This window comes from Cynocephalus volans, chromosome 4 (assembly GCF_027409185.1).
Source record: "Cynocephalus volans isolate mCynVol1 chromosome 4, mCynVol1.pri, whole genome shotgun sequence".
Classification (NCBI taxonomy): domain Eukaryota; kingdom Metazoa; phylum Chordata; class Mammalia; order Dermoptera; family Cynocephalidae; genus Cynocephalus; species Cynocephalus volans.
The window spans coordinates 16,910,013-16,929,595 of record NC_084463.1 but is presented as its reverse complement, the minus strand read 5'-3'; the positions used below and the strand labels follow the sequence as shown (position 1 = coordinate 16,929,595).

Sequence of the window (19,583 nt, the reverse complement as noted above, 5' to 3'; positions counted from 1 at the left end):
CTCAAACCCCCTTCTCCTGTCTAGTTAACTGGATCAAAGCTTCCTGGGCTTTTCATGAGCTCTGACTCCCTTAGCTACCCTTTCCTTCCTAAGATTTCCACCAGACTACACAATTATAATGACAGAGTTTTGTGAAAGATCACTATGTCCACACTCTTCCTTCAGCAGGCCCACACTGGAATACTGAAGCACTAATTAGATGCCCATGTGTGCAGATGTCCAGATATGCCTTTGCCTCTCAGTGGTAGCAACAATATCATATCAAAGATAGGTATCACAAAAAAAAAAAAAAAAAAAAAAGATAGGTATCACTCCTATTTTAAAAGCTCACCAGAGAACTTCCCCCTCCAGGAGGGTCCCAATCCCATTATCATATCCTAGGCCCAATTCTTTTCCATTTCTTTCCATCTCAAACTCATCATTCCACCTGACACTCATTCATTCATTCAATGAATACCTATTAACTACTTTCATTTTGCTAGGCCCAATCACAGTACAGTGTAGGAAGGAAACAATGGACCTAGAGAAAGGCAAACTGGCTTCGTGGTTAAAAATATAAACTGTAAGGCCGTATGACTCGGTTCCTCTGCATACTAGGTGTGTGACCCTGGGCTATTCACTGAACCTTCCAGGGCCTCAATTCTATCATCTGTAAAATGGAGATATTGGCAGTAGTTGCCTCGGAAAGTTGTCGTGAGCATCACACAGGCTGCCTCATGGGGCTTTTTAAAATGAAGCAATGTGTGTAACATGGCTAGGACCAGGCATAGAAAGCTGCACAACCCTAGTCTCCTAAGAACTTGCCTTTCAACAAATGGACACAAGCAGAGAAACTTGACCTGCCCCATAGAGTGAGAACATCTGACCCAATGAAAAGCGTCCAGGGAAAGGTGTGCTTCCATCACACACACAGCAGGGAGGAAACTGCAGAGAGGAGGAATGTGGGGGAGGCAGAGAGGGGGCCTCTCTGGATGTGCTCCTACTGGGGAAGTGGCCCAGTGGGAAGGAAAGAGCACTGGACCAGAACCCAGGAGTCTCAGGATCTTAGTCTCACCCTGCAAAAGGCTTGGTGTTTGTCCTTGAACAAGACCTTCACATCCCAAACACCCCACCCCATTCCCAGGTGGGGCTTCAGTTTCCTTATCTGAAAAATGAGGAAGCAGATCAGCTAAAAGGCCCTTCCGATAGTAAGACTCTTGTATCCTAAACTCCAGGTAGTTCTCAGAAACAGCATTATCAGAGTCCGGCCACAGGAGACTTGCAGACATCACTAAATCACAAGTCGGTGCCTACGCACAACTCCCTCCCGCCGTCTTCTCAGCCAAGCCTGTTCTACAGCTCGCTGCTTCCCAAACCTCATCACCTGTAGCCACTTCCCAGCACCTCTGTACATCTCTTTTCCAGCTGGGACTGGAGAAGGGAGAAGGCTGGACTGCAGGAGGGCTTGTTGCCCAAAGGTTGGCCCACAGAGGGCGTGTGTGTGGAGGCGAAGGGGCACCAGGGAGGAGCTCTGCTGGGTACTTACCGCAGGCCCAGTGAAGGGCACGTGGTCACAGTTCTCCTGCCAGGACTGGTTGAGGCTCTGGGAAAACTCTTGGAAGAAAGCATGGGATTGGTTGAATATGGAAAATCCCAGGATGTTGACACGATCATCCACAAGGCTGTCCATTCTCTGGAGTGAGAACTCCTGGAAAGACCCAGCAGCCAGAAATACAGAACGTAGTTAGGAAGTGATGAAGTGAGGGAGGGACTTTGCTGGAGCACATCTAGGTACCTCATTCTAGTCCAAAGACACTAGACACTCTGCTGGGTACTAGGGGTCCAGAGATAACTAAGAGTATTATTCCTGGGACTCACAGTATTGGGACAGGGGGAAATAAGCAGAATGATCTCTAAGCAAGGATTATACTAGATGTCCCGGATAGAGACAGACAGAAACAACGTGTGTGCCTGGTAGAGGCAGCACTGTGTCCACAGAAGGGCTGACGCTTGTGCTGTCTCGAAGGATGTACAGGCACGTTCTAGGTGGAAAATGTGGACAAACAAAGGCTATTCCAGCCAGAAATCCCCATGTATACAAAGGCACGGAGGTCAGATAGCATGTGGCCCTTTCAGTGAGCTGCCCGTGGGGTACTTCATCACTCCTCAAAAGTGGGATCTACCATCAGAATCACTCGGGTTTCTTTTTAAAAAGCAAGGAATTCTGCAACCCAGCTCACACCACCTGAATCTACATCTCTGGAGCTGAGGCCCAGGAGTTTGCATTTGCAGAAGTGCCTAAGTCTTGTGCATCCAAAGTGTGACAGGGTACATGGGCCTGGGGGAGGAAAGGTGAGAAGTGGAGCTGATAGTCAGCAGGGGCCAGAGCATAAGGACCAGGATGTCAGGATAGCAGCTTGCACTTTGCCCTGCAGGTGGTGGGACCAAGGGGACTGTCAGCAGAGGAGCACCAAAATCAAGTTTGCTTTCAAAGACTCTCCACTTGAAGGTCTGCAGGTAGGGTTGTGTCTTCACTTACCATTTTTTTCTCATTCATTTAATAAATATTTAAGTGTTTATCATGTGTCAGACACTGTTCTAGGGACAGAGGAGATGAGTAAGAGAGATACACTTGCTGTTGCAGGTTAGTGGAAGAGAGAGTAAGGAAAGAAATACATTCCTGATCATTTCAGATCGCTATGGCAGGTGAGAGTGAGGATCTGCTACTTTACATGAGGCAGAGAAACCCCATCTGGGGTGGTCACATTTAGAAGCTCTAGGGAGTTCTCCCAGCAACCTATGGTCCTTATCCAATCACCTGGCCAGGGCCAAGAGTTAGCCTGCAGATGTGGGTGCCATTGAGGCTGGTTGGTATTACAGAGAGAAACAGCATCCTTCTCTGAGCTCAAAGCCCTGGATCTCCAAGGCCTCCCTCGGTCCTATACAGGGAAACCAGGCAAGAGAGTGTGGATTTTTCAGCTCGCTGATCCCCACTCCTAGAGAAATGCCTTCAAATGCAGGCTAGGCCATCTTCTCTCACTAGCCACATTCGTCACACGTTCATTCCAAGTGCCTCGTGCACAGCACACAGTATTTACAGACCCTAGGACTCACCCAGCAGCCACTCAGCCTGACGTGACAGATGACAGGTGCCTTGGACTTACGTTCTGGCCAGGCAGAAATGCTACTTCCTGAAGACTTCACCTCTGCAGGCTGCTGGCCCCTCACCTGCACACTCACTCACATCTATGGCCCGCCAAGGCCTCGGGCTGCAGGCCTGAGCTCGCCTGCCCAGAGCCCGGCCTCATTAGATTCAGCTAGCAGACTGCAGTTACAAAGACGCCTCTGGAAACACCAACCCCTGACGGAGTGGAGTCGGATGAGGATTCAGTGTATTTTGGATCCTGTCACATTCCCATTAGGGGAACACGGATGTGCCAAAGGATGCACTGATTCATAAGCTGATATTATCTCCCATCTCTCTAACAGAGCAGCTGATAGTGGGTGGCTATCAGCGGGCATGAGGGGGCAGATGGTTAATGAGAAGAGATGCATTTGGCAAGGGTGAGGTGACTGGGGTGCAGAGCCAGGCTGTTGTCAGGAAGTCAAGGGGCCTCACTGGCCATAGTTGGTGGGGGCTGAAAAACGTCCTCTTTCCCCTGGCTTCCTTGTCAGTGTGGGCAAACACATCACCCCACCTCTGTCCTCTCCCCACATGCACGATGGATGAGGCCCATTACAAGGAAGCCCTGATGTCTTGGATGTCCACAGACTCATAGTGGCAGCAGAGGGGATATCGCGGACATGGGCTTCAGTGTTCAAAACCAGCTTCTGCACCACACTGACTGTGTGACCTGCAGCAAGATCTTTAACCTTTCTGGGATTCAGGTCCTCATTTTGTAAAATGCGAGCAATAATATAAGGAACCTCATAGGTTGTTTCAAGGAACAAGTGCGTTGTATGCGAAGGCTTAGCATCATGTCTCGGCAAATGAGAAGTGGTCAATTATAATAGTTACTGAAATATGACCAAGAGATCTTGGCAGCTCTGGCCCTCTACTTCTTTAGTTCCACTTGTCTTGGAAACCCGAGTTAGCAAGGTGTTTCCTTTAAACACATGTTCTGAGCAGAGTAAGAATGAATGGGTCAACTATAGACACTTAGAGACAGTATATCCAGCTAGTCCATCTTCCTGCCTTTTAATTCCTACCTTCTTATCTCTCAATTATATCCTACTTTCAAAGGCCCTTTAAGATAAAAAGATTCCAGAAGCTTCCTTGATAATTCATTCTATTTATAATGACCCATGGGAGAGCTTGTCAAAGGACTAGAAAGGGAATATTATGATCCTTTACAATTTCCCAGGACATTCTAACGTTCTACTCTCTAAGTATCTATATAGTCAGGAAATTCTTCCTTATGTCTAAACTTAGTCTCTCCTGCTGCTATTGAAGGCTATTTTCTAAAAGAATATGGGAAACAGCTGACCACCATCAGTTTATATACAATGAAAATCTTGTAAGCCAGTATTTCTCAAAGTGTGTTCCTCAGGGCATTAACTTTCTAGGAGATGTTAACAGAAATTTCACAAAAACAAGACTCCATGTTGAAATAAAGTTAGAAAACATTGCATACTATACTTGCCCTTTCAAGTATAACATATTTGAATATGTTATACTATTATGTTAGCATATTAAAGTTTGAAAGAAGTCCAGCAGCAAAGCAGCTTATTTAATTTTGTTTAACCCCAAACTTTCCAAATATATTGACCATGGAACACTTCCCCCCCCCACCCCCTCTTCAAAAAAACCCATGAGTATCTGCAGTAGCATTCTACAGATCACAGTTTGGAAAGTACTATAAACATATTCAGTGAACTATAAACCCCAAATCAAGTGATGGAGACATTTTGCTGAGAGAGAGAGATGTCATAAAATTAACACACTTTAGGATCAGAAGGGATTAAAGATCACCTGGTTTCTGCGGCCCATGGCGAGCCCTAAGAATGCACACCTGGCTCACTCAGGTGCCCTGTGACCCCTTTCCTACCCCAGCCACACTGCCTGGCTGGCTGCCACCTTGGTAAAATGACAGAAAGGGCTAGGAGCAGTCCCTCAGGTGGTTCTCATGGGAACCTTGATCCTCTTCTTATAAATGCCCCAGGAAGGGGCTTCCTAAGGGTCCCCACTCCCAGTGGGAGTCGATTCCCATTGTGCCGACACCAGGGGAACCAGGGTGAAGAACAGAGCAAATGGCCATCTGGAAAGGCCAAGTGGTGGAGTGGAGACCAAAGCCAAATCTTCCATGACTCCAAGTGTGCACAGCTTTGTGACAGCCTTCCTGTTGCCCTTACTTTTTCACATGTGTGGCCTCTCTCTCCAAAGGACTGCACGTTCCCAGAAAGCAAAGATGTGTTGGCCTCATTTTGGAACCCCACGCTGCACCTAGTAGACTGCCTGATACCTAGAAGCTGTTTGGTTAATGTTAGTCGAAGGACTACTGACTGAAGACACCTCACTGGCTTGGGGTCCTCACCCTGGCCAACTCTATCACTAATCACACAGTCTTACACTTACAGAAGGTGTAAGAACATGAGCAGAAGTTTTACCAACCCCTGACTGTCATCTGGAAGTTGCATTATTGAATTTTGAAAAATAAATTTCTGACAGCTTGTTTTCTTATCACTGGGCTTTCCCATTAAAACAATTTTAAAATGTGCATGCATGTGTACCTGTGCATGCATGTATGCGAATCCTTGTGTATCCAATGGTATGTGAGGATCCAAATAATTATAATTGAAGTTCAGGTCACAGCCACAAGTGAATACAGGGGGATGTTCTCCTGGGATGAAAAGATGCCTCATGGATAATGGCTTGAGAGCTAGGTGGATCAGTCACCAGAGGTGGTGCAGCTCAGCTGAGTGCCCCTCACTTTCTCCAGCAGGTGTGACATTCCCAATGTCCTGGTTAACAAACAGGCATCCATTCACTGCTCAGCTGCAGGAAGCCTTCCATGGATCTACAGCTTTTTCATCCACCATGGCCAGGAAGCAAGGGTAGGCTGTGAGTGGGGGGCTGAGTTGGGAAAGGGGCCCAGGGAGGTGGAGGTCCCAGGGCTCAGGTAAATTTGTTGGAATGAGAAGGGATAAGAGGGATTGTGAAACTGTGAGATTACTATGGTTGCAAGTGGGGTAACCTTGGCTCACACCACACAAGGTCCAAGTGACAAGAATGTGCAACTCTGGTGCCAGGTGTTGGCGGGGGGCGGGGGGGGGTAGGGAAAGGAGAGACAGGCCCTGTGGGCAGTTTCTGCACAGGGCAGTGAGGGAGTGGGGGAACAGGTGTCCTCTCTGAGGAGCAGGGACACATTCAGCCTGGGCTAAGCAGCCAAGTCCCATCACTGGGGGCTGGAGTTAACCAGCCCCAGAGACAGGACAAAATATGTGGACTGGAGCTAAACACACAGGAGTTTTTAATGATCCAGATTCAGCTCCTGTGCTTGACATTAAGGAGAAAAGAAGAAACCAAAACACGTGTCCAGATGGCATTCTTGACTCAAGACCACCTCCTAACCCAGGCTGAGTGGGGAAGCAGGAGCAGCAGCACTCTGTGATGTTCTCTCCACCCAGCAGCCCCTTCTCCTTTGCATATAACCCAGTAAGTGCATGGCTGTTCTCCCGCACACCTGAGCTAGAGACTTCAGAGGCATCCTCAGCTGCCCTCCATTATAACTCCATATCCAGTCAATTGCCAATTCTGTCAAATCTATCTCCAAAATGTCTCGAGTCTGTCTCTTCCTTTCCAACCCCACCAGGTTAGGATTTCTCCTTTGCAATAGCGGCCTATCTAACTGAGATCATGCCTCTGATCTCGGGAAATATGGCCACTGTATTGTACAATTCCCAGGTGCCATTTATACTGATGACAATGTGAATAATGCCCCTGGCATCATGCAATGTGGTGATTTCAGGAACAGCAGCACGTACTAGAAAGAACACAGGTTTTGACATAAGGCAGTCTTGGGTTCAAACCCCGACTTGGCCACCTGCTGGTTGAGTGATCTCAGGCAGGTCTCTGGGTTTTCATGTTGTTCACCTGTAAAATGTGGATCAGAACATCCACTTTGCAGGGGTAATCCATAAAAGGAGCCTGGCACTTAGTGGACACTCATGATACGTGAGTCCTCTTCTCCCTGAGGACAATCCCTCCTCCGTGCTGTAGGCATCACTGAAGAGGGTGAGCTGCCCCCTTCTCCTGGTCCCCATGCTACAACTGGGCCCTGCCAAAGGGAAATATCTGGCCTGGGGGCTTCTCCTCCCTCCTTCTCTTTCCCCTCACTCTGCAAGAAGCAATTCTTAGCTACTTGTCAAATGAGAAAAGTTTTGCTAAATAAGTCACTATAAGGTGTTAATTGCTTGGTGTGGCTCTTTGCGTCTAGACAGAAGGCTTGACTTGAAGTTCCACATCTTCTAAGCAAAACAATAATTATAACAATAACTTCTGCAATTTATTGACCACCAGCTGTGTGCCAGGCAGAACCAAGTGCTCCACACACATGGTCTCAATTCATCCTGGCAGCAGCCCTGTGGCTCAGGAGATATTATTGTCATTTTAGAGCTGAAGAAGTGAGACCCAGAGCTGTGAAGTGGCCTTCCCAAAGCCACATGGTTGGCAAAAGGGGTTCTGGATTCAAACCCAGGTCCAGTTGACCTCAAAGCCAGTACCCTATGTTCTTGTACCACTTACCACAGGGGTCAGAGGCATATGAGTTCATTGCGACTGCTGTAAAATAACCAGCAAAATGGAGTGAAAGCTGATTTCAGAATACACATGTTGGTCTTAAGACCAGGGAGAAAATTTGCAGCTACAAAACAAACAGTGGTGGTCTAGGTGAGTAAAGGGATTATCACATATCGACTAAATCTCTGCATGAGAAGGATTTTAATTACAAACGGAGTCTGGGGCTTGGTATAGGCTCCACACTGAGCACCTGCACAGTGATCTTGAGAACAGGAGCACTGAGGTTTGCCCCACACCGTGTCTGTTCAGCATGAAGAACCCAGAGAAGGAGAAAGAGCAAATACCAGGGTGAAGCAGGCAGGGAAGAATTAGAAATACACATAGTTTAATTGAAGATGTGTGTGGCTAAGATGGTGCAGAGAAGTGAGCATCGAAAGCAGCTCTGTGAACTTGGCCGACTCCTGCTGAGAACTGTTCCACAGCCTCAGCCAGCCCTAGAAAAATCTCTCCACGGTCACCATTACTTGAGCCCAAGTGCTTCCCTGCCGGCCTGTGGACTCCTGCAAGGTAGAATGGGCTGTGTCAATCATTGCCATATCTGGCACCTGGAGAAAATCAGTGAAAACCAAAACTGCCTCTTTGGTTTAATTAATTAATTAATTAAGAGAATAATTGTGCTGTAGAGAGTGGTTATGGATTTGGAGTTATAACATTCTAAATCATATCCTGTCTATTGGTATTTTGTTCTAGATTTTCCTCTCTGAAATCCCACATTCCAAAAGCCAATCACTACTTTAAAAAAAAAAAATTCTGGGCCGGCCCCGTGGCTCACTCAGGAGAGTGCGGTGCTGGGAGGAGGTGCTCCCGCCGCGGGTTCGGATCCTATACGGGGATGGCCGGTGCGCTCACTGCCTGAGCGTGGTGCGGGCGACGATCCCCTTACCGGTCACATAAAAAAAAATTCTTTATTTTTATCTCTTTTAATTGGACGTTTCCTCATTATAAAATGCGGGAATAATATTTCACAGTGCTGTTGTGAGACTCAAAAGAGATAATATATAGGAAAGCTCTATGAAGACAGGAAATATGATGCAGACTCCTTGACTTAATAGTATTATTGGATGTAACAATAAAATAGCTCAAGGAATGCATTTTCCATGCACTTTCAGGCATCATTAACAGGCAGTGCGGCAGGAGCCTTCCAGAAGCCTTCCAGATTATGCCACAAAGGCAGCTGCCTCTCAGCTTCCGCATTAGCCCCTCAGCCCCAGCTGGCCTGAAAGGGTTAACACCTCCCCTCCGGCCAGGGCCACAGGCAACCTACAAAGGATGTCATTCCAATGCCTCATGACCTCAGAAATCTCTCCAAATTCTGCCACCTGGGCCCAGTTGAGTTGTGGCTATCCTTATTTGTAGCCTCTCCACTCCAGAACTGTTATCTATTTCTTAACAATGGTGTTTCAAACTTCTTCACCCCCTTGACAGTGGGATTTCAAATAATGCCTTGTTTCTCGGCTGCTTTCACACAAGCCTCAGCCTTTGATCCTCTCTACCGCATGCTCAGCCCCAGCCCCTAACTGTCTAGAGAGGAGGCTGGAAGACTTACGCCACCCCAATCACAAGTAATGTATTAAACAATTGATTATTGAGTGTAATAGCATCGAGTCCTTCCATTGATGTGGCACTGCACAGCTTACAAGATGCTTCTCTATACCACTTTTGGGCCTCCCAACCACACTTGGAAGGAGGGGACAGGAAAGGTTTGATCCATGTTTCCATTTGGTAGAAGAATAAACTGAGGTGCCCAGGAGTTGTGTCTTGTCCAAAAAACGGATGCAGGATTAAGATCTGAGTCCTTGGCATACAAAATCAGAACTTATTGTCTTCCCTACTGTGTGCCCTGGTCTAGGCCACCAAGAGATAGTGTCAACCCATGCACCCTCACTGAGATTTTTCATAACTGACAACTTCCAATGTTCTCGCCCAAGAAGTCCTGAGAACTCCAAAAGATTCCAATTTCTTAACCTATTATTATGAAACTAGAATGGTGGAGTGGAGGAAAGCCTTAAGACTGTATCATTCCTAAACTTGAACTCTTTATCTTTCTACCCCAGTCTGATCCCCTCCCTTGGCCCCCTACCTGTGGACATCACCATGATCCACCAGTCATTCGAGTTACAATTTGGAACCCGTCCTCTACTTCCTCCATTCTCTCACTGTCCACATCTTATTCACTGATTCATTCATGCATGCATGCACTCATTCATTGTCATTTGAGAACATTTTAATTCCTTTACACCTTTTGAATCTCTCCTCTGCCCTCCATCCTTACTGCCTCTACTTCAATTCAGATCCTCACCAGCTTGTTTCTGGACTATGGACTAACTGGCTTCCCTTCCTCTGGTCTTGCATTTCTCCAAGTTCCTTCTCCATGCCATTGCCAAGAGGATCTTTCTAAACTATAAATTGATCATGAATGCCCACCCCACCCTCCCCCCCACCAAAACTCCTTACTGCATACAGGACAAAAGCAAACTTCTTAGCTAGACACACCAGTCTTTTTATGCTATGACTTCTGTCTGCCTTCTCCTCAGTCCCCACCTTGACCTCTTCCATCACCCAAGCCAGGCAGACCTGGCCACAGCCTCAACTGTGCCAGCACTGCACCTCATCTGTATATCTATCAGCACTCAGAGCTTTTTATCACATGAGTTTGTACAAAGCTACCTCCCCAGGACTGGTTGCTATTTGAAGCAAATGCACTTGAATTATCAGCATCTACTCTGGTGCACTGCCTACAGAAAGAAGTGGGTGCTGTTGACTGAATGAATTTAGGAAGGGAGCGCCTGCCAGGCTGTCCCTCATCTCACTCCATGGTCAGCCTAGTCTTCTCAACTTCCCAAGGCTCTTCTTAATAGCTTTATCCATTCATTTCTCCTTGGGACCCAACACATGGCAGAGCCAGACCTCAGACCCTTGTCTCACAAGTCCCCTCTTAGCCTTTCTCAGGAAAGCTCTGTAGCTACCAGAAGTCCAGAATCTCCTGGGCACCCTTACATCCTTTCCCTCCCACCAGAGCCCACCTAAGTGTGGTGCCTGTCTGTCTATTTATCTGCATCAAAGCCTGTGCTCTCTGCAGGCTGGGAGATTGCTTTATGTGTAATAGGTCTTTGAAGACAGTAGCAGCTGGGAGGATAATTCATACTTGTCAGTGAATTCTATTTAATGGGAGATTTGGTCCTACACCTCCTGGCTCCTGGCTCTCCTGGATTCTTCTCCCTGTGTGTCTCCTATTCATTTACCCCCATGACCTGAACATGCATATCCATTCCTCTGAAGACCTCTCCTTTCTTTTTCTTTCCCAATTTAGGTCCACAAACAGGACTTCGAAGGCAGAAACTGCTCACTGTACTATTCCCCTCACCGTAGCCCACGCTCATGCTTAGCAAGTGCTCAATACATACTTATTAAATGAGTTCGTGTTTACCTGCCAGCACCCATCAGGGGAACCACCTTTACAAAGACTTCAATCATTCGCTCTCAGGAAGAAGGTGGTAGAGGCCAGGTGGAAAGCCCTCCTACCTCCTCAGCAGCAGCTGTGACTGTCTTCATTTTGTATGTAGAAGACTGTTCTGTGTCTCTGGGCACTAAATAAGTAGCTATTAACTATGCAGTTAACTGTGTAGCTGAAACCTCAGTGGGTCAAACTGACATGAAAACTGTGGACCCCTGTGCTCTTCCCTTAGGCTGAAGAGAGCTACTGATTTTCTGCAGGCTTGCTTCCTTCGTCAGGCATTGATTCCTTACCTCTGCAGTCTCCTGCATTCCGGGTCCACTGATCAGAACTCCTGTCTACACATCAGTAATAGATTTGCAACATAACCAGCGCCACTTTAAAGCCCAAGTACAAAACGGCGCCACCCACCTCCTCCCCTCCCCTCCCTCCTTCCCTTTATGAGAAGCCTCCTGACTTAAACAGAAACCCCTTTTGCTTCCACAAGGACGCAGTTCTCCACCCTGATCCACATTAGCATAATGACCCTCCTTGATGGTATCACCCAGCTCTTGGTGCCAACATACCAATATAAGCTCTACCACCCCCACACCTGGTGCTGTCCACCATTTCCAGGGCATCCCTGGGCCCTGTCCCACTCTGAGCACAGCCCAGCAGATTTCTTTCTTTGATAAAGCTTGAACGGTCACTCGCATCTCGGCTCACTTTCTTTCAATCAGGTGGTAAACCTCTCCTTTCCCAGTCCTGACACATTAGCCTCAGGCACGTAAGACCCAAGGCACTCACCGACCCCCGCCCCCCCACTGGGGGTACAGAAGTTGTTTAGGAAGATGAGTGATGCTGTGAATCCATAGCTTTTGCCACCCTACTGACTTTGCCTGCCCCTTCTCTGCAGCAGGATCAGAGAGATGATGGACTGTCGACTAGGGCTGGGCATCTTGCTGACTCCAGCGTACTCCAGATCACTCAGGAAGCTTGCGGCTGAGGCAGGACCACAAACCAAGCCACCAGATGGGTTCCCACAGTGAGAGGGAAATATACGGAACAGGAGATTACCAGATCCTGGCCATTTTGCCTAGCTTCCTTCACTTCTTCATTCATTCAACAAAAATATGAGTGTTTCCTTGAGAACACACATCATTATTAGGCACTAGAAATATAAAGATAGGCAAACCCCATCCCTGTCCTCAAGGTACTTATGCTCAGTGGCAAAGGGGAGGAAGTCCTGAAGAGTGCAAGGTGCTAGAGGCACATATGAGGTGGTCCCTTGGGTCAGATTCACTGCTGATTTTCCAGAGCTGATTGCAAGATGAGACCTGACAGATGAGCAGGAGTCAGCCTGGTGAAGAGGTGAGAAGAGGAGTTTCCCAGACAGAGAAGCAACAGCATGTGCAGAGCCCCCATGGAGGGAGGGAGGGCTGATGGTAAATTTGGGGAACTGCAAGCCATCCAGGCCAGGGTGTGCCATGGGTGATGGGCATGGGGCCGGATGCAGAAAGAGGTTAAGTTCATGAGAGGCTGTGTAAGTCATGTTCAGGAGTTTGGACATCACCCTGAGGGTAATAGGGAGCCACTGAGAGCAATAGGATCAGGAATGATTTTAGGAAGATCTAAACTCTTGGTCAAGATAAAAACCCAGCTTTGGAATTTACAGGAGAGACAACCACCACGTGAGTCAGGCTGGAGGCTTCCGGGGGATGGGCAGGCATCGGCTCACCACTGGGCTGTGAACGTGAGCTGTCAGCACCACAAAGACAGGGCAGGGGGAGCCACAGATGGTGATTAATTGAGCTGTTGAAAACTTTGGCACTGAGTAGAGCCTGATGCTGAGGATGGAGAAGCTGGATTGCTTAATAATAAGAGCATTTGCCAGTCCTAATGGTGCTTGTAATACAATAGCACTTATAATGTAATAATAATAATAATATGATTTGCTATAATGTCTTTTATTCTCAGTCTGTGCTTTCCGAACATTCATTAAATCCCAAACCCTCTTCTTAACAGGGCCCAAATTCCTCAGGGCCAGGAGTTTCCCTGGTAACTGCAGTAGTCTCAAGTGGCCTCAGTTTCCCCCTTTGCCCTGGCTCTCAGTCTTCCCTCAGGAGCTAGTTTATAGACCATCATCAGGAGCTGAGGGAGGTGCCCTGCCCAGATGTAAGAAAATAATCTAAGTGATTCATTTTCAGAAATAATTCAGGCCCAGCCTGAAAGTTGTCTGACTGGTCCAGCCCATTCCTGGGAGGTTGCTGAATAAAACAAGTTGTCCTTGAGATGGTAAAGAGTTAATCGCCCTTTATTGCTCTCTTCATTTCCTAATGTTTCTCCTTTCACAGGGTTTTGGTGGGCCTTTTTCATGGGCTTGTCCTGAGCCCTCAGACAAAGAAATTTCCTACAAGGGGGTAGTAAATTGGGGTACTTTTAGACGTCATCCGGGAAGATTATGCACCCTGTAGTACTCTCAGCTAATAAGGAGGCAGGGGCAGGGACTTGCACACTAGGAAATAAATTGCTTGTTACTGCTCTTTTCCGTGTGCCTGCCTGTCAGACACCCGAAACTTGCAAGGCAGTAATTAAAGTCTCGCTTCTCTGTACCTCATGTCTCCGTGTCCATCCTTTGGCCTTGAATGGGTGAGGGCGTTTCTCACACCAGAGCCCCACCTTGGGCCAGCAGAGAGAACATGATGCGTACCATCTGCATTTTGGGGGGATGTACTGATTTCCTGCCCCAAGTGTATCCAGCATCTTCTTCCTAGTTCCCTGGCCAGATCTCTCCTTGTCCTTTCATCAGGTGGCAGAGGGGATAGTAAAAGAAATTAACTAATTTACATGGTTTGCACAAGTAGTAGACAGGATTCTAAGATGACCCCCAAGATACCCCCACCCCGCAAGACACACACACACACACACACACACACACACACAGTTCCCAGGACTGTGACTAAGATGAATTTTACTTCCGTGATTATGAATTTTACTTCTGTGATTATATTTACTTCCATGGCACAGTTGACTTTAAAGAGAGAGATTTTCCAGGTGGGACTGACCCATGCCCATGAGTCCTTTAAAAGCAGAGTGTTTTACTGGCTGCTTGCAGAAAAGGAAATCAAAGAGATTTTAAGTGGAAGAGGACTGGACTAGAGGGAGGTCCTCTCCTGATGAGAAGGGCGGTCCCAGGACAAGGACCCGAGAGTAGCCTCTGGATGCTGAGAGCCACTCCTAGCCCAGAGACAGCAAGAAAACAGAGATTTCAGGAAGTGGATTTGCCAACAACAGGGATGAACTTGGAAGAGGCCCCAGTGCTCCAGATGAGAATGCAGTTGGAGTCAGCTTGACTTCAGCCTGAGCAGAGAGCCGTCATGCCATACTGGACTTCTACCTACAAAACTTTGAACTAATACATGCTTGTTTTAAGCTGCTAACTTTGTGGCAATTTGTTACACAGCAGTGGAAAACTGATATAGCACAGAGAAGCCTTAAAGACAAGGTGTGGGGTCGAGCCCATGGCGCACTCGGGAGAGTGCGGCGCTGGGAGCACAGCGATGCTCCCGCCGCGGGTTCGGATCCTGTATAGGAATGGCCGGTGCACTCACTGGCTGAGTGCCGGTCACGAAAAAGACAAAAAAAAAAAAAAAAAAAAAAAGACAAGGTGTGAGCTGGAAGATAAAAGGCAAATTCTCATATCCATGAGTTGTTGGTTGGAGAACCTTAGACAAGGCTCCCTAACTTCTCGAAGCCTCACATTCCTACTTTGTAGAACTGGAACACCTGCCTTGTAGTGTTATTTTCAAGATTAAAGATTTGAATATAAGATCCTTGGTATGGCGTCTGGCCCATTGCTGGTGCTCAGACCCACGAGCAACTATTTTTATAATACCAGTTTTTGGAATTGGGTAGACTTTTATTATCAGACTGTCTTGATTGTGAATAATTGGAAATCACTGAATGAGTAGACAGAAGGGAAGGCCAAGGCATCTCTCATTAAAGTAATGAGCCTTCTGAACCTTGAACAACTTTGTGATAGGGGTGAAGGCAGTCTCCCCTTTCCCCAAAGCTCTATTAGATAGAAGGCTTGGGCAGTCAGAGGGGGACATTTCCATTATGTTTAAAGAGATATTGAACCAGGGTAGTCCCCAGAGTCTAGTTCTTATTTCAATTTGATTTATTTGATATGCACAGTCTGATGCACCAGTCACCAACATGCACAGGCACGGAGGAAATGTGTGAGTGTGTGTGTGGGTGTGGGTGTGGGTGGGTATGTGTCTGGGCAGATACAAGGAACCAGTTTCAATTTTTATCAAGTGGATGATGCACAAATGTTTCAAACTAGGTTCTGGGAACCCCGTGGGACTTATCTTCACTGTCATGCTGTCTGTCAAACACAGCAAGGGGGATGTCTGATAAGTGGTTCCTCTGATGCAAAGCAGAATTTTTCGCCTCCACCAGGGTCTCAACACCCTCTATTGAAAGCTTCTACAGTTTCTACTGATTTTCCTGGCAGTGTTCATTCCGTTCTCACACCCCCTGCCCCACTTGATTAGGAATCAAGTGCATTTGGAAACTCCTGCCTCACTTTGAATAACCAGCTCTCACTGTGAGGTCCAGGAGCTGGGTCCTCCTCCCCCACCCAGGCTCTGGGAGAAATAAAGGCCTAATTGGTTTATTTCCATTTTCAATGATCCTGAATTCTTGGAACTAGTGCCTGGTTCTTCTTCCAGGGTAAGTGACAACAATGCCTCACTTTTCCCCTCTGATATTCTGATTATCAGTCCCAGCGGAGACCAACTCTTGCCTTAGGTAGAGAGGAGATGAAGGGACCCAAATACATCTTAAATATGGATATTCTTATTTATCTACTTATGACTCCTGGGACACCTTCCATGTAGCATGGGATGATTCTTTTGCTCATCTGGGCTTGCCAAGGGGAAGGTCTCACCTCTGAGGTTTTTTCCTCTCCCTCTTGCCCACCAGGACTTGGTGAGCACCCACATACCTGCCAGCCACGTAAGGCAGTGGATCAGGGGCTACCAGAGTAAGGAGAGAGACACTTTCAGAAGTTCTGAGGAAAGAGTGGCCATCTGTAAATGATGGCAATAAGACAGGTGAACCTTGCCATTAGGAATGAGTCCTGCCAGCTCAGGGCTGCCTGGAGCTCCAGCTGAAGTTAATCTATTCTACCTGGCTGGCACCTCAGAGCTCAGTCTGTCCTTATGTCTTTGCCCTTCTCAAGGGCCACCATAGCTCCCTGGCAGCATTTCTCCTCTAGGAGAGAGCTTCTTCTCCCTCAGGTCTCAGGGTCTGAAGGCCCCTATGATCAGGGACAGGGCTGGCAGAATAGAGTTTGCTATCAGACAACTATTGGCAGCCGGCTCCATGACTGACTCAGGGCCATTCCAGCTATAGGACTGGCCTAATCTCCCTGATCTTTCCCTGGGGAAGCTCTCTGGCTTATATTCTTTCTTTAGGCCAGTGGTGCCCATTATCTTGGGGGACAGTTGTTGACAGCCATCCAAGTGGTACTCCGTGGGCCAGGATTTGTGCCATTTGGCCTAGGATAGGCATTTGTGACTAGCTACCACCAGGATAAAGTTGCTGACTCAGGTCCACGTGGGAGTCATGCCTTCCCTCCTCGCCTGCCTAACGGCAGGACAGGGACATTGGCTGCCTGTGTAGAGTAATATGAAGGCTCTGAATGGCTCTCCCCACCTCCAAAATACCTTCCTCACAAGCTCCACAATTTCCCACACTACCCACTTTCTTGGTTAAGGTCTCAGTTATAATGCAAATGTTGTCTGGGATGGATGAGGCATTAACTAGGTGTATCCTCCACTTAGAATGTCCTACTCGGCCCCCTTGTCCACCTGGCTAAGTCTTACTGATTCTTTAAGGCCCATTGGGTATGGCCTCCTCCAGGAAGCTGTCTACAAACCTGCCAGGCTACTCTGGAGGCCCCTCTTTGATAGCCTTAATACCCTGTGCAGATAGTCATCACTTTATTGAACCCATTGATTTACAATAATCTGTTTGGGTTCTTGACCCCCTCTAGTCTGACCTCAACAATCAGGACCTTAGTCAACATCGTGTCTCCAATAAACAGCACAGTAAGAGCTCAGTTAATGTTGATCTGGTGAGTGCATGGACTGTGATTGAGAAAAATCCTCTCTCCACTCCTGACTCTCTCCTCGGCTTAGGCAAATCACTTTCCCTCTTCAGTTCTATTTGCTCAAATGTTAAATGACTAGATTTAGTTAGATACTCTCAAAGATCCAAAAATATTCAATGCTGTCATGAGTCATTAACACCTTGGCATGGATTGGATCTTCAGATTGGGGAGGCCCCTCATCTATCAGGGCTTTGAGGAGGTGGTTGAGGATACAGGACACAGGCAGGTACCACTGGGTTAGGGAGAGCTCACAAAATGGGGTGCTCCCTGAGCTAGCGGGATCTGGGCAGCTGATGGCAGTGGGGGGATGAGCAAGCCGTACGAGAACACTGAAAACCACAAAAAGGAAAATCACCTACTCGATGTGGAAAACATGTTGGCCAGGAGAATTCATCTAGTCATTTATTATATATTCATCCAGTCCATAAATGCAACAAAATTTCAGAGTTGAAAGTAATAGATCTGCAACATAACCAGTGCCATTTTAGACAAGCCTAAGTACAAAATGGCGCCATCCACCTCCTCTCCTCCCCTCCCCTCCCCCATTCTCTTTTACAAGAAGCCTCATGGTTTTGGAGAAAATGAAACTTTCTGCATGCACAGAACTCTCCATTCCCATGACCTAACTCAATCCCCACTGCAGAATTACATCACCCAGCTCTTGGTGCCACCATATCAATATAAGCTCCCACCACCCTATGTTAGTGGTTGTCCCCCATTTTCAGGGCAGCCCCAGGCTGTTCCCCATGTTGAGCACAGCCCAGCAGATTCTTTTCCTTTGATAAAACTTGAATGGTACCCCGGATCTCTGCTCACTTTCTTTTGTTATGATGCCAAAACCCAGAAGGTCTTGGCCGGACTGTTGGCCAATCCTCTCTTTTGGGTTGATTGGCTCCTAACTGCCCTTCCCGGACCTGCTGAAACCGGATGCTTTTGGGACTCTCTCCTTTTGCCATTTCAGACCAATATATCCAACACCAGCCTCAATTCACGGTGAGTCAGTGGGTCTGTCCTGCCTACTTCTACAGGTTCCCCCGACTACTCTCTACAACTCTGGTCTCTATGAAGCCCAGGCGCCTGGCTGAGGGAACTCTTCTCATGCCCCCTAGCTATTGGAGGATGCTCTTCTAGCTGGTTGGTGGCTTTTCTCTCAAAAAGAAGGTGGACAGCAGAGAGGATGCTCTTTGTTGGCAGGCTTCTTCTACCAGGACTGACTGCCCTTTCTCACCCTCTAAATGGGATCCCCACAATCCAAACCTCCATGCTCTATGCCCTTGGGCTGTCTCCTGGCTAATTTCTTGGCATCCAGGGAGACATTAAAACTTGAATACCTCATTACAATGGATCCCAGTGGCCACAAGATGGCACTCGATTTAGACACTCACCGAAATGGCAAAAACTGTAGAGATTCCTTATTCAGGCCTTCTATCTCTGAATGCATTCTTCTCTCTGTCAGAACTGTCCTATGTGTCAAATTCTCCTTGCTCATGCTTGACCTCTCCTACCAGACTCGTATCAATCTTCTGATCCATCAGCCATCCACATTTCTCTCTCTTCCCCACACCTGGCCTCCAGACACTCGTCCTCAGCCCAACTCCTCCCCTTCTCCCCCTTCATCAAGTAACAACTCCACCTCAGCTCTGGCTTTTTATAACCCTTCCGTGAAGTGGCTGGGATGGAAAGAATTGTCTGAGCCCATGTACAGGGAGCAGGTCTGGATGGCAGCTCAGGTACATGCTCAAAATAATACGTGGGCTGTGGGAGCCATTGTTGTTCCTTGCATGGACACAAAATTGGAACTACCAGGCTGGCCACGGGGATCAAGATCCCTGGGATAACATGATCACACACCTACTTCATGGCCTCCAAAAGGCTACTCACAAGTCAGTCAATTATGACAAGCTTAGAGAAATCACACAGAGATCCACTGAAAATCCTGACAAGTTCCTAACCTGCTTTTCTGAGGCTTTACATAAATACGCACGTATAGACCCAAACTCCCCTGCAGGCATGCCCCTCTTATACTCTCATTTCATTACCCAATCAGCCCCTGATATTCAAAAAAACTGCAAAAGAGATGAGGCCAAATATCAGCTCCTGGCTAATGCCATCCATGGCTCACATACTCCAAAGCCAGCTGCCTTCAGGGGCAAGCTACCCAAGAACTGCTTCAAATGTGGTCAACTGGGCCA

At 47.5% G+C, this 19,583-nt stretch overlaps 1 protein-coding gene across 1 annotated transcript in view; it reads right to left on the bottom strand.

Annotated features, from left to right (window-relative positions):
* The window catches only part of GRIK4 (glutamate ionotropic receptor kainate type subunit 4), a 307,828-nt gene that overhangs the window by 114,858 nt on the left and 173,387 nt on the right, over positions 1-19,583 (bottom strand). The window contains exon 7 of the mRNA XM_063093085.1: positions 1,526-1,687. Coding sequence (XP_062949155.1) covers positions 1,526-1,687 — 162 coding nt within the window. The remainder of the gene's footprint in view (positions 1-1,525; positions 1,688-19,583) is intronic.